Source organism: Apostichopus japonicus, chromosome 21 (assembly GCF_037975245.1).
Source record: "Apostichopus japonicus isolate 1M-3 chromosome 21, ASM3797524v1, whole genome shotgun sequence".
Taxonomy (NCBI): domain Eukaryota; kingdom Metazoa; phylum Echinodermata; class Holothuroidea; order Aspidochirotida; family Stichopodidae; genus Apostichopus; species Apostichopus japonicus.
This window is the reverse complement of record NC_092581.1, coordinates 9364925-9377365: the sequence shown is the minus strand read 5'-3', so window position 1 is coordinate 9377365 and position 12441 is coordinate 9364925. Positions and strand designations below refer to the sequence as shown.

The 12441-nt window shown below is 36.3% G+C and overlaps 1 protein-coding gene across 1 annotated transcript in view; it reads right to left on the bottom strand.

The window, feature by feature from the left end:
• The window catches only part of LOC139962663 (SWI/SNF-related matrix-associated actin-dependent regulator of chromatin subfamily A containing DEAD/H box 1A-like), a 25787-nt gene extending 13346 nt beyond the window's left edge, over positions 1 to 12441 (bottom strand). Inside the window, exons 1-9 of the mRNA XM_071962831.1 lie at positions 12258 to 12441; positions 9186 to 9294; positions 8373 to 8468; positions 6578 to 7233; positions 5988 to 6228; positions 3624 to 3938; positions 1853 to 2103; positions 1244 to 1431; positions 766 to 856 (exon numbers count right to left, since the gene is read on the bottom strand). Coding sequence (XP_071818932.1) covers positions 766 to 856; positions 1244 to 1431; positions 1853 to 2103; positions 3624 to 3938; positions 5988 to 6228; positions 6578 to 7233; positions 8373 to 8468; positions 9186 to 9294 — 1947 coding nt within the window. The 5' untranslated portion in view covers positions 12258 to 12441. The remainder of the gene's footprint in view (positions 1 to 765; positions 857 to 1243; positions 1432 to 1852; positions 2104 to 3623; positions 3939 to 5987; positions 6229 to 6577; positions 7234 to 8372; positions 8469 to 9185; positions 9295 to 12257) is intronic.

Here is a 12441-nt window from a genome sequence, read left to right as displayed (position 1 = left end):
TCTATACTACATTACAAATTGCAACCTACGGGTACACCTCAATGACGGGAGTACCAGGCAACAATGCTAAACTATGAGTACAAGTACAGACTCACTACAAGAACAGTCTGTGTAATATTCACACATAATTGAATATACACTCTCAATCTTAGTAAGTTACAGCAGTCACAAGCCTAAGATTCCTCGTCATTTTAATGGCAAATTGACAGCTTGTTCGACATAGAACACTTTTATTGTACAACAAATCAAATGTAACACCTTTGATTGTTCCCTATCCCAAAGGTTTCAAGTGTATGCCCTTTTCCATTGTTTCTGATCTAAATTTTGGTGGACTGAAAGGGACAAATTTTCAAGTACTTTCACTTTAAATTGAAACGATAGTCCAAGTGAAAATTAGCTTCTGACTAATGGAATAGGAAAATGCTTTAACCATCCTCGTGAATTTGGATTTTCATTCAATTCCTATGTACTGTCATCCTTGTGAATTTGGATTTGCATTCAATTCCTATATATATCCTTTTGGAGATAAGTGATCGGGTATGACATCATACCAGCATTCTGACAAACTTGGTTTACAGATTCTTCAACGCTTGGTCTGTTCAACCTTTCCCTCTTCAATTTCGTAGTATGATATCACTATTTTGGGTGATTAACAACAAAGTAAACTTCCCAAAACAAGTCAATATCGATCAGAATGTAGCTTAAGAACTCAAATATTTTTCTGTGCTGTCCTCAGAATATATCTCTAGTCTCTTAACTCCTCACCATTTCATCGGCCAGTATCCCATTTATCTTGTGTCGATGAAGTAGCTTCATCCAATTCACTCCAATCAGCTGATAAGGTTTCAGTGAAAGACTGGGAAAGTCAAGATATAAACAAACAAACAACATTTATTATTATTCAGAACAAATTGCATCAAATTTTGTTTTCAAACTTAAAATATTCCAAAGAGTATGATTTATTTTGACTTTTTAACTACTAACTGCTAGACATTGCAATGACCAGTACCCTCACCATCACATGTGGACAAACCTTCAGGAAACAGTTTCTTCCGTTGTTTCATGTTCCGAATTTCTAAATTTCTACCCAATTTGCAAGATATTTCTACCAATTTCATGACAATTGCAGAATCTCCATGACTACTGCAGCAATGCCATGACTACCATGCCATTCCCAGGACTCACAGAGCCTTGTCAATTAATTTCTACCATCCCATTCACACACATGCACTAGCTAGCTCACCTCTGATCAAGAAGGGATATTTTCTTGTCGTTAGCCACCTCCTCTTCCACTAGAGTGTTCTGTATTTTCTGTGAAGTTGTACAGCACTCATTCAGCACATCCAGAAGAAGCTGCCTCTCACCAAACAGATCTTCACAATTTTCTATCAGATGGACACTAAGGCTGTTAGTCGCCTCCAATTTCTCAACCTAAAATGGTGTTAGACAAGAGTAACACGTTGAAAAATGTTTTGTACATTTATTTAGCCAGTGATAAGGCCGAGTAAAATCGTTTGTGTAATGTGTTTCAAGGTATACACACAAGGGTTATATGTAATACCTACATTAATTAAGTTTGACCATGACTTTTTTTTAAGTCCTAAGAAGGGTAATGTATTTTGCAGGAACAAAAGTGTTCATATTAAAGTAGAACTTAAGTCTTTTCACCAATGTTACATAAAGCAGCCTTTTATTGTCTCCACATAAGCACTCACTTTATACATTCTCATTACCAACAAAAATACCTTTCAAAGCACATATTTATTTAAAAGCACAAAGATTTTGCATTCTGTTGCAAAAATTTTTTTTTTAGGATTTTTATTCCCTTAAAGTGACAACCAAATCGTCTTACCACTTCACTAAAGTTATCAAAAGGCCGGAGATGGATGATTTTATTAGCTTTCGTTCCGGAACAACCGTTTAGTGCTCCTAGTTCCTCTTTCGAAGCCGTATTGAAAAATTGTACCACTTCGGTTTGGAAAGATTCTGAAAACTCATTACCCCCACCGTAATATTCTTCTTCGTCATCGTCATCACTGGATATCGCTTCAGCTTCTTCCTCCTCCTCTTCTGATTGGTCAATTGTACCTATGTGACCACCATCTGCGTGTACCAAAAGGGAAATTAATAATAAGCCACACAACAGAAACTCTAGTTACTTTATTTTTTCTTTCTTTTTTCTTACTTCTAGAGCTCTATCTTACCCCAAGTTTTCCTTTCAATCTGATATTTGGAACCACACTTCTTGTGTAACTTCAGTTCAGTTTGTTGCTGTGCACTGCCTTAACCTAATTATTACACAGGAGATGATAAAGACAACATCGTGAAGAGTAATCTGGGTCAGTAATTAGTTATATCTTTTTCATTTTCTCTTTGCTGAATTTTTTTTTTATTTCTGGTTTATTAATTTCCTTTTGTTTTGTTCTGTCCTTTCCTTACTGATTACTTCCTTCAACAAGAAGTTTCCAAAACAATTTTTGTTTATCCATGCTTCTTTTAAAATACATGAAAATACATTAAAATACATGAAACAGACATACTTATCTAGATGTTAGAATCCCTCGAGGGAAGCAAAAAGCATGTACTTTTACCACCAAGACACATAAACGGTCTATGGACACCTATGAACAACATTGTCCTTATCACTCTAATATAGGCATTAGAAATCATGAAAATAGCTGCAACTCCCAACAAAATCCATCAAAAATTGATAATTTACAAGTCTGTTCCCAATTCCAGTTTTATTTATGAATAAACATAGCTAACTATGCACACTGATGGTTGTACAGGGAGTGACTGCCTAATTTTCTGTTAATTTTATCCCTTTGTTTTTCCAACTATCGTTTCAAGGACACAGAGCCCAGTATTGTGGCCTAAGAGGCGATTTTTTGAAATACTTTGTCTTCTTTGAAAAGAGGAACATCACATTATATTCAAATGATATATGTAGCCTAGTAATTAGGGGTTTAACTTATTTTAGGCCTAAAATAAGAAATTTTGATGAGCGCAACACTGCACTTAATAGTTTGCACATATTAATGTTTCCCAGATTTATCAAAACTTTCAAAATGTGAATATCTTGGAACAAAAAGAGCTTTTTGAAAAATTTCAACAGATTTTGAATGAGAATATCAAAAAAATGTACTGAATTTGGGACAAATTGGTTAGATCAGGGGTTCCCTAACTGGGGTGCGTGAGTCCATCCCAGGGGGTTTGTGAGACGTTTCTGAAAGTCAAAACTAGAGTACTTTTTGTTGAACTAAAATCTGATATATCATATAATTTAGTAATGTACAAAAGTCGTACCTATCGACAAACACTACAATATTACTCTATGAACTTGATCTTTTACGAAGCACTGTTATGCGTATAATAGTATAATAATGACTCAGATCGTGTCTCGAAAAGTTGGGGGTTCGTTGACAACTCTGACATCCACAGGGTGTTCGTGGGGGGGGGATAAAGTTAGGGAATCCCTGGGCTAGATGTCCCTAATACTTTTAAGGAGATAAAATACAAACAATTGAAAATCTGTACAAAAGGAGTTTATCACAAACAACTTTAAAGCATTAAGGCAGAATGAAATGAAAAAAAAAAATTATTTTCCTTCTTCGGATACTTGCCAGAATCTGAGCCTTCTCGGACGACAAAGCTACAATCCTCCTCATCTTCTTCAGATGACTGATCTTTCCTCCTTCTCCCTGTTGGTCTCTTCTTCTTCTTTTGAACAACTTTCTTTGGTTTCGTCTTACTATCTACCTTCCTCTCAATTGGTTTCATCTTACTCTCTCCCTTCCTCTCAACCGGTTTCTGTTGCTTCTCCTTCGATACCCAGCCACTATTATAGGCAAACTTTGATAGACTGAATGGTTTAGTTTTAGTGGTGTCTGGAGATTTTGAGGGACTTGCTGGGGCAAACGGTTCAGGCAGGTCGCTATCTGTAAGGAGTTATAGGAAAAAGATAAAAGTACATTTGACAGAGTTATAGGAAGAAAAAAAAAACACATGTACGTTAAGTCAGAGATCTTCTGTTCTCTCTCTTTCTTATTAACCTGTTTTCCTGTTTTGCAACAAACAATGTCACAGTACAATGAAATTTATCCTCTTAGGTTGTACATTGCAAAGTTGTAATATATCGTAATAATTTCGCTTAAAACTGTACCAGTTTTTTATGGACAACCTCATCAGGTTCTGTTACTTGTCCAGCAAAATGCCTTAGTCAGTTGCATCTGACAAAGCGACAGAGGAAAACTTCTGGCCCTGCTCGTCACAACAATTGGTTCTGGGATACTTGGAAGAGGGTTGGCACGGGTTGTTGTGGCACATGGTTCATACACACCAATTTTACCTCATGCTGGCTTCAAAATGTCAACCACAAGACACAGGCATTGCTAAATTACTATTGGCAATGTCAGATAGCATAGCAACAAGCAATAAATGTCAGATAGCCACAAGCACTAAATGTCAGATAGCATAGCAACAAGCACTAAATGTCAGTTAGCATAGCAACAAGCACTAAATGTCATATAGCATAGCAACAAGCACTAAATGTCAGATAGCATAACAGCAAGCACTAAATGTCAGATAGCATAGCAACAAGCACTAAATGTCAGAAAGCATACTGTAGCAACAAGCACTAAATGTCAGATAGCATAGCAACAAGCACTGAATGTCAGAAAGCATAGCAACAAGCACTTAATGTCAGTTAGCATAGCAACAAGCACTAAATGTCAGATAGCATAGCAACAAGCACTAAATGTCAGTTAGCATAGCAACAAGCACTAAATGTCAGTTAGCATAGCAACAAGCACTAAATGTCAGAAAGCATACTGTAGCAACCAGCACTAAATGTCAGATAGCATAGCAACCAGCACTAAATGTCAGAAAGCATAGCAACAAAGCACTAAATGTCAGAGAGCATAGCAACAAGCACCAAATGTCATATAGCATAGCAACAAGCACTAAATGTCAGATAACATAGCAACAAGCACTAAATGTCAGATAACATAGCAACAAGCATTAAATCCACTTCTCATGCAAAAGACATGCTGTGTACAGTATTAACAATAAGGCACAACAACATACAAAATAAGTGGGAACTCGTGGAAAAAAGAGAGCGACATGAATTTATCAAAATTTTTGGTCATTTTGGTTATTTTGGTCACATCATATCGATTGCCTGACATGAATGGCTAAGGTCACTGAGGTCAAAGACTTCCATCTTACTGTTCTCTTTCTTTCTCTTTCGTCCATTATATAAGTAGCTGGAATATCTTCACCATTCCCTACAAAATATTTTTTAATCAGATAACTTGAATCTCTGTTGCTATACAAGTATCCAAATCAAACACCACCACGCTAATGAACAATTTCAAACAGTTATTGAAAAACACCAAAATCACACAATTAGAGGGAAAGTCTAAGTGTACAATGTAGTATCCATCAGACCGATGACAGAGCAACTAATTTGAGGCATTCTGGTGAAATTTGAGGTCACCCCATATAACGTCTAAGAGGTGTTCTTGTTTTGCATATTTTTCACTCGACCGCTTTGATTTAGGATGAGGTTCTATAAGGTTTCAGCTTTTGCCTTATGTGGATAGGAAATTAATACGGTACCAATGAATGTGGTCCCCCTCCACATCATTATCCATTCCAAATTTGCAAAGTAGACAATAAGATGCAGAGTTTTGAGGAAAAACAAGAACAATTTTGCAATGGATACAGTATCTATGACACCACAAGTGTTTGCTTCCAGTTCGTTTTCGGTGAAAAAACCTACCAAGCTCCAGCGACAGTACCTTGAATATGGCGTGAAAGATGCGAATGCAGATGTCACTGAGATGCATAGAAATATATCTCTCCTTCATAAATCAGAAATAAAATTTTACAGCTGCACTATGTTTTTGCTTCCAACAAAGAAAGACCATCAAATATAATGAAATGGTTTTAAGCCTTAACTATCTCAAACAGATTTAAAAACCAACCAGAGCCACTTCCACGATTATCTCCAGATTTGTTGTCTTCCTCATCCTCTGATGATGTACTTCTGTGTCTTCCTTTAAGTGGCTTTTTCTTCTTCTCTCCAACTCCATTTTCATTTGTTCTTTTTCCTGTTGACTGGTTACCACGGTTTCTTGAGTTTTCTTGTGTCGATGATGCATTGATCAACAAGCTAACTGCTATGTCCAACGACCCCTCACATTGACTTATGGCTTTCTCTAAATCCTAAAAAAAAGAAATTGTTAAAAGTGACCTTCAAAACAATGAAATTAAAATTTCAATAAAAATATTTAAAAAATTGTTCGCTTGTATCACGTGCGAACCATTTTCTTGAACGCCTAATATAACAATTTCAAAATATTTTAAATTTCAATTTGGACTGAGAGATTGTCAAAACAAGTAAGCCTAATTCCTAAAAAAAAAAAAAAATGTGCAGGTTTGGTTCAATTTTTTAAAAATACCTAATCTATCGTAAGAGGAGACCATGATTAAAAATGTTCACAACAAGGGTACATACATTCAGGCTACTACTAGACTGTGTCAGTTCGTGATAAAATGAAGAGGCTCTAAATACCTTCTGTGAATGGTGAGGAAACATTTCTGTCAGTTGTTTCATCTGACTGTTTCCCGCCTCTTCGAATGTTTCATCGATGCTGCTGCTCTTCCTTATGTCTACTCTTCTTCTCTTGGAAGGTTTCTCTTTAACCGCTACATCGATTTCATCATCAGAGTCATCTTCATCTTCATCTTCCGAATCTTCCTCTCCGGTGCCATTCTCGTCATCATCCTGCCTTCCGTTCCAAGGACTTAGAGCTCTCTTTTTTCTTCTCCTTACGGCCGATGACTCTATTTCGCTATCGGATGAATCATCCCCGCTGGCTCCGTTCTCCGAGTCTCTCGACGGGGAATGAAGGCGAGTTTGACTTCCTGATTCAGGCATGCCTGTTCCATTTTCATTCTGGAATACCGGTGACATATCATCCTCGATTTCATCATCGACTGTGTGGCATTCTTGATCGTCTCTGACCTTGGCCGAGTCAACTGTCCGGTTGCTATGGATACTCTCGCTGAAGTAGGTTTCATCAGAATCTTTCACATCGTCTTCTGGAAGATCTTGCAATTTCTTAGTCAAACCATGGGAACCGTTACTAAGGATGTCCCGCCGTACGTTTTTTTCCGATCTCAAGTTGGCATCTGTCAGAAATGTCGGGCTGTTTTCAGAGCTGTCAGCTACAAAGGCAAACAATGCAAAACTCATAAATCACAAGAACAACAACAATTTTGCAAATATCCTCCTTCTAAAGACTAATATAGCATTGGCCTACTTGGCAGCAAAGAACTATTGTAAACAGGGAAGTACACTCTCAGAGTTTACATAGAGTACACATAACTCTGAATTAAAAAAAAAAAAGCATATCTGTTGGTATAGTGCTTTGTTTTAGTTGTAACCTGGTAAGTTCGATTATGGCAAACTTAACACTTACCACAGGCACCTTTTATACAATATCCAATATTGGTTTACATTCCCATTAATCTCAAGATTGCTGTGTTTTTATTACGCACACATATCTACATTTCACATACTCCATTAAAACTTTGACGAGAATATGTGCAAACTTGACAGAAGTTTCTAAGTTTGTTTATGAAAGCACGATTCTAATACTTATTACGGTCCAGTCTACTTAAAAAGAGTAGACTGCATCTGGGGTAGACTTAGATAAACTTAAATCGGTGAAATATTACTCTCCGTTGACCTCTGCCTTTGCTTTAATTAAAATATACCCAGTGTAAAATAAGTTCATATATATAATATATATACAGCATAATTCGAAAATGTGCCGTTCTTTACATTGCGCACACAACAAGTAACATTTGAGCAAATATTGAAGAAGGCTAAGACACAAAATTTACTCCATAGTGATGAGTTTTGAGTAAACCAAATTTTAATTCACTTGTTTAGAAATCCCAGTGAGAGATTTTCTAGTGTGGCTTACTTTCCATTGCTACATGGTCAGACAATTCAATATTTAGAACTGTGTCATTATGGTGTGGTACTGTTTTTGGATTAGCAATTCCTTTACCAACTTTGCAGAATACTTATGAATGTCCAAAATGCATTCACATTTTTTCAAGCAATTTGCATGATCGTCCAAACTTCATTTACATTGTTTCAACTTTCAAGCAATGGAATGATTGTTCAAATTTCAATGACATAAATTTCAGAAAACACTTCATCTGGTATCTTAGTGAATTGCAATAGGGCCTAATTAAATACGTGTTTGGTTGAAAGCACAAACTGACAGTACTTTCAGTAGCATTTAAATCAAAAGATTGGAATCCTTGCAATTGTTAAATGTTAACAAATTTACCTTTAGTTTGCTTTTGGGTTTGCGCTACATGAAAAACTGGACTTGCTTCAAGTCTCTTCCTGCTCTCTGAGGACGGAGTCTCTGGGATACAAGTCACTGCTCGTGAGAAGTAGAATAAATTATTTTCAGTTTAATAATTCGAGCAGCCTTTTGACTTTGGTCAAAAACTTTTTCAAAACCCACAGAGTAATTTAATCAAAATATGATTGCAATTGATCAAAAACTAAAACATTCACCCAGATTTTGTCACCAGATAAACGTTAAAAATACCAGATTATTAAATGAAACCATTTCATTTCCAAGTATTTTGGTACTTCAACAACTTTTATTATGCAACTTGGAAAATTTCAACACAAAATAGAATAATAATAACATATTTTTTTACTTCATTACCTAAAATGAAACTTGACTGGTCAAGTTAAGAAACAACATTTGGGGATTTTACCATATCAAAAATATCATAAAAAGCAACTGAAAATCTGGTATAGCTCATATTATGTACTGCCCAATGTTCTAGAACGGAGTGTTAATAGACCACTTCTATTTGTGGCTGTCACATGATATTTTCATTCATTCTTAATATAAACCAAAGCCACACATTACAGCATTTGTTATTCATGGCAGGTTCAAGTCAATATGCTCAACGTTTTAACCTATAACCAGTCTTGCTCAAGGGGCCTACTGTACATATTCATTTTTGACAAGTTCACAAGCTTGCATCTGTATTTGAATGTGAAGAAACCTTTACTCACACCACATAGACATTATATATGATACGATATTATTTGTGTCGTATTGTAATTTCTACTGTACCTTCTGAATCTTGAGAAGTACTTGCTGAGGATTCACAAGAAGATTTACCGTTGGTCATTGTCGATTTTGGCTTCTGGGTGAATTTGAACTTTTCTAGCAGGGATGCCATCTGGGGGAAGCAAGGTACGATACAACGAAAATATGTTAGTGGTACATTGGATGTCTTGTTGGGTTACCGGGTGCAATCCAAGACAACCCAATGGTCAACAGGAAACAAAACAAAAGTAACACACTAGTAGTAACAGGGCTATACATTCAATTTTAAAACAACTAGCCCAGTCTGGCAAGTAGCTTCCAGAATTCACTTGCCCTAATAATTTTTTACTTGCCCTGAAATGACGGAAAGTAAAGGGAGACTGGCAACACAATAAATTTTTATTGTAATATGCACTGCTGTTTGTTTACACTGTCAAATGTGTGTTTTATGGCTTATGAGGATAATAGTGATGCTCAACTTTGTGATGTTAATGTTTATTTCCATTACTGTTTTCAGAAATATTTGCACGATTTCTCAACAGAGAAAATCATTCATTGCAATTGTGTTTGTACTTATGATTGTCCAGTCATTACTACAGTATATGATTGCTTGTTAAGATCATAATCTCTGTTTTGTAACTGCCATTCCTTTGGATGGAAATTTATTTGGCAATGTTGCATTAGTAAATCCACATTTCAGTAATGAATATTGCTGCTTTTGAAAACAGAAACAAGCAATCAATCCTACATCTTGCAGTATTAACGATTATCATACACAGCCTCTTTTGGCATTCATGGGGGCTACACATGGTTGATTTTCTCACGAAAGGTACACCACAAAGCAACATTTTTCATTCATATGATTATACACACATGGAAGTCACATACTGTAGTACGTATATAAAATGAAACAATCACCCCTTTCTTTATGTGGTATGTGTGGTATGACATGATATGTCAGTACTTTGTTCCAACTAACTGTTGACTGATATTGTTTCCAAAGTGGAGGTTAACACTTCTATTAAGCTAGGGTTCACCTATTAACATTCCATAACTGATCACCATAACTAAAATCAAGTCAATGGGCAACAAAGTCAATGAGCTGTTAGTGTGTGATTCCATCGCATAGTTAACTCAATGGAGAAGTCACATGGACTTGATATTGTTTCCAAGGAGGAGAAGTCCCATTGACTTACCCTGTAATAGTAAAGAGATCGTCGAGACGAAGAAATGCTCTTCTGAAGGATGAATCAATACGATATCACCAAGATATGTTTGTGGTTTGATAATTCGATACTTTTTTTAATATTTACACATCTATCATTCGCCCAATCGGGCAAGTCGTGATAAAAGAGAGCTTGTCTGACATAATTCTCACTTGCCCTAGGCAACCAGACGATCGTTAATGTACAACCCTGTAAAATGAAATTTACAAAGGGCTATTATCAAGAAGGAAATTTCTACTCAAGCTACTGTACCAGTTACCATACTAGGAAACCACAAAGCTGTAAACATGGCCTGTTCATAATGTAAACACAGTTAAAGAAAAATAATACTTTTGCTGGAAATTCCACACATGTTGCAGATTTGACATGGTGTGGCAAAGAGTTCCAACTTACAGGAATTGACAAGGCGAGAATTTTAGCTGGGTGAACAAGTCTAACAAGTGGTTGAACCTGTATGCAGTTTTACTTTGTTGAACACTAACACTAATTTTACCTTCCCCATTCCCCATAGATACCAGTATTAAACACTTAAAACAAAAAGCTTCATGCTATTTTGAAAAGCATTCCATACCACCATCATGCAAAATCCCTATAAGTTAGAATTTAGATGTCATGCCATGTATCATCATTGTCATGGAATTTTAGTTAATTCTTCAGCAAAAGTTCAGCAAAATTTGGGACTCTGCCAATCTGAATAGCAATGACATAGACACTCTGTGAACATGAAAATGTCATTTGAGCATTCTCATTTAAAATAAGAATCTGATCTAATCTAATTTGACCAGCTATCCTACCACAGTATAACAAGGTTATATTTCAAATTTGACCTTAATTTTTTATCTTAATTATATGCTGGAATGAGCTACTAATATTAAATAGGTACAGCATATTGTAATCACTCAATACTTAAAGTCATCCTTTAATTTAACAGGGAAAGCATGATTGACAATGTTACACTGACTCGGGCATGCAGTGCAGGGGTACAATTAGTATCTTGCCCACAAGCTTAAGATACGGTGAGGGTAAATAATTCTAACTTGTGGTTGGGTGAGAATTGTAAATGCTGGATAGAATAGCTGTGCATGTGAAGTTTTCTCCAAACAGCCAGGAGAGATTTGCATAGAAATATTACTTTCAAATTTTCAATAATGGGTACCAATTTTGGTGAAATGTGATATGTATACTAAAACAAATCAAAAGACAACTTTTGATAGTTAAGGCTATTTTCCAAAAAGCAGATTAAGTGTAGTGCTAGAATGTAGTCTAGTAATCACAACTTAGGTTTTGAGCTTGTTTAATCGAACTCCCAAAGTTTGAACGCGACTACTGGCGATTAATCAATTACGGCTATCAGCACTAGGCTAAGCCTACTTCCATTATGGCTAGGCCCACAACTGTAGTGTATACCTATATAGCCTATACTATATGCTAGTGTGAATCAGGGAAGCTAGGGCTTTCCATTGGACTTGGAAAATAGAAGTATCGGCCTAACTTTAGAATCCGTACCATATGAATGGGAAAGCTTACTTCGAATTGGCAGAATAAGGTTAGGGGTTAGAAAGTAGGGTTAAGGAGTAGGGTTAGGAATTAGGGTTAGGAAGTAGGAAATATGGTTAGGGGTTAGGGAGTAGGGTAAGGAAGTAGGGAATAGGGTTAGGAAGTAGGGTCGATTGGTACGGATTCTAAATTAGTACCGAAGTATCACCTAACTACACCTAGAACTTGTGTTAGGCCCCTAGCCTAGGCATGTTAGTTCAGCCTGTGTAACTTTATTGTTAGTACAAAGCCTGGCTAGGCGAGACCGAACCTAACGTTAGGCTGTGCTAACAAATTTAGGCCTAACTATCAAACGTTATTTCTCATTATTTACCGTTTCAAATGTGACGATGCACTGGTCAGTGAGAACAAAGAAGAGTCAGCCAGAAATATTGTGCAACCATATTCGAAATAGCTAGCCTACATCATAATGATGTTTTTATATTCGAGCTGTGTCACGTCGCAAGCAGATTGTTGGTATTTATGTCAAGCCGGTTAGCGGTTCTACACGCTAGAGA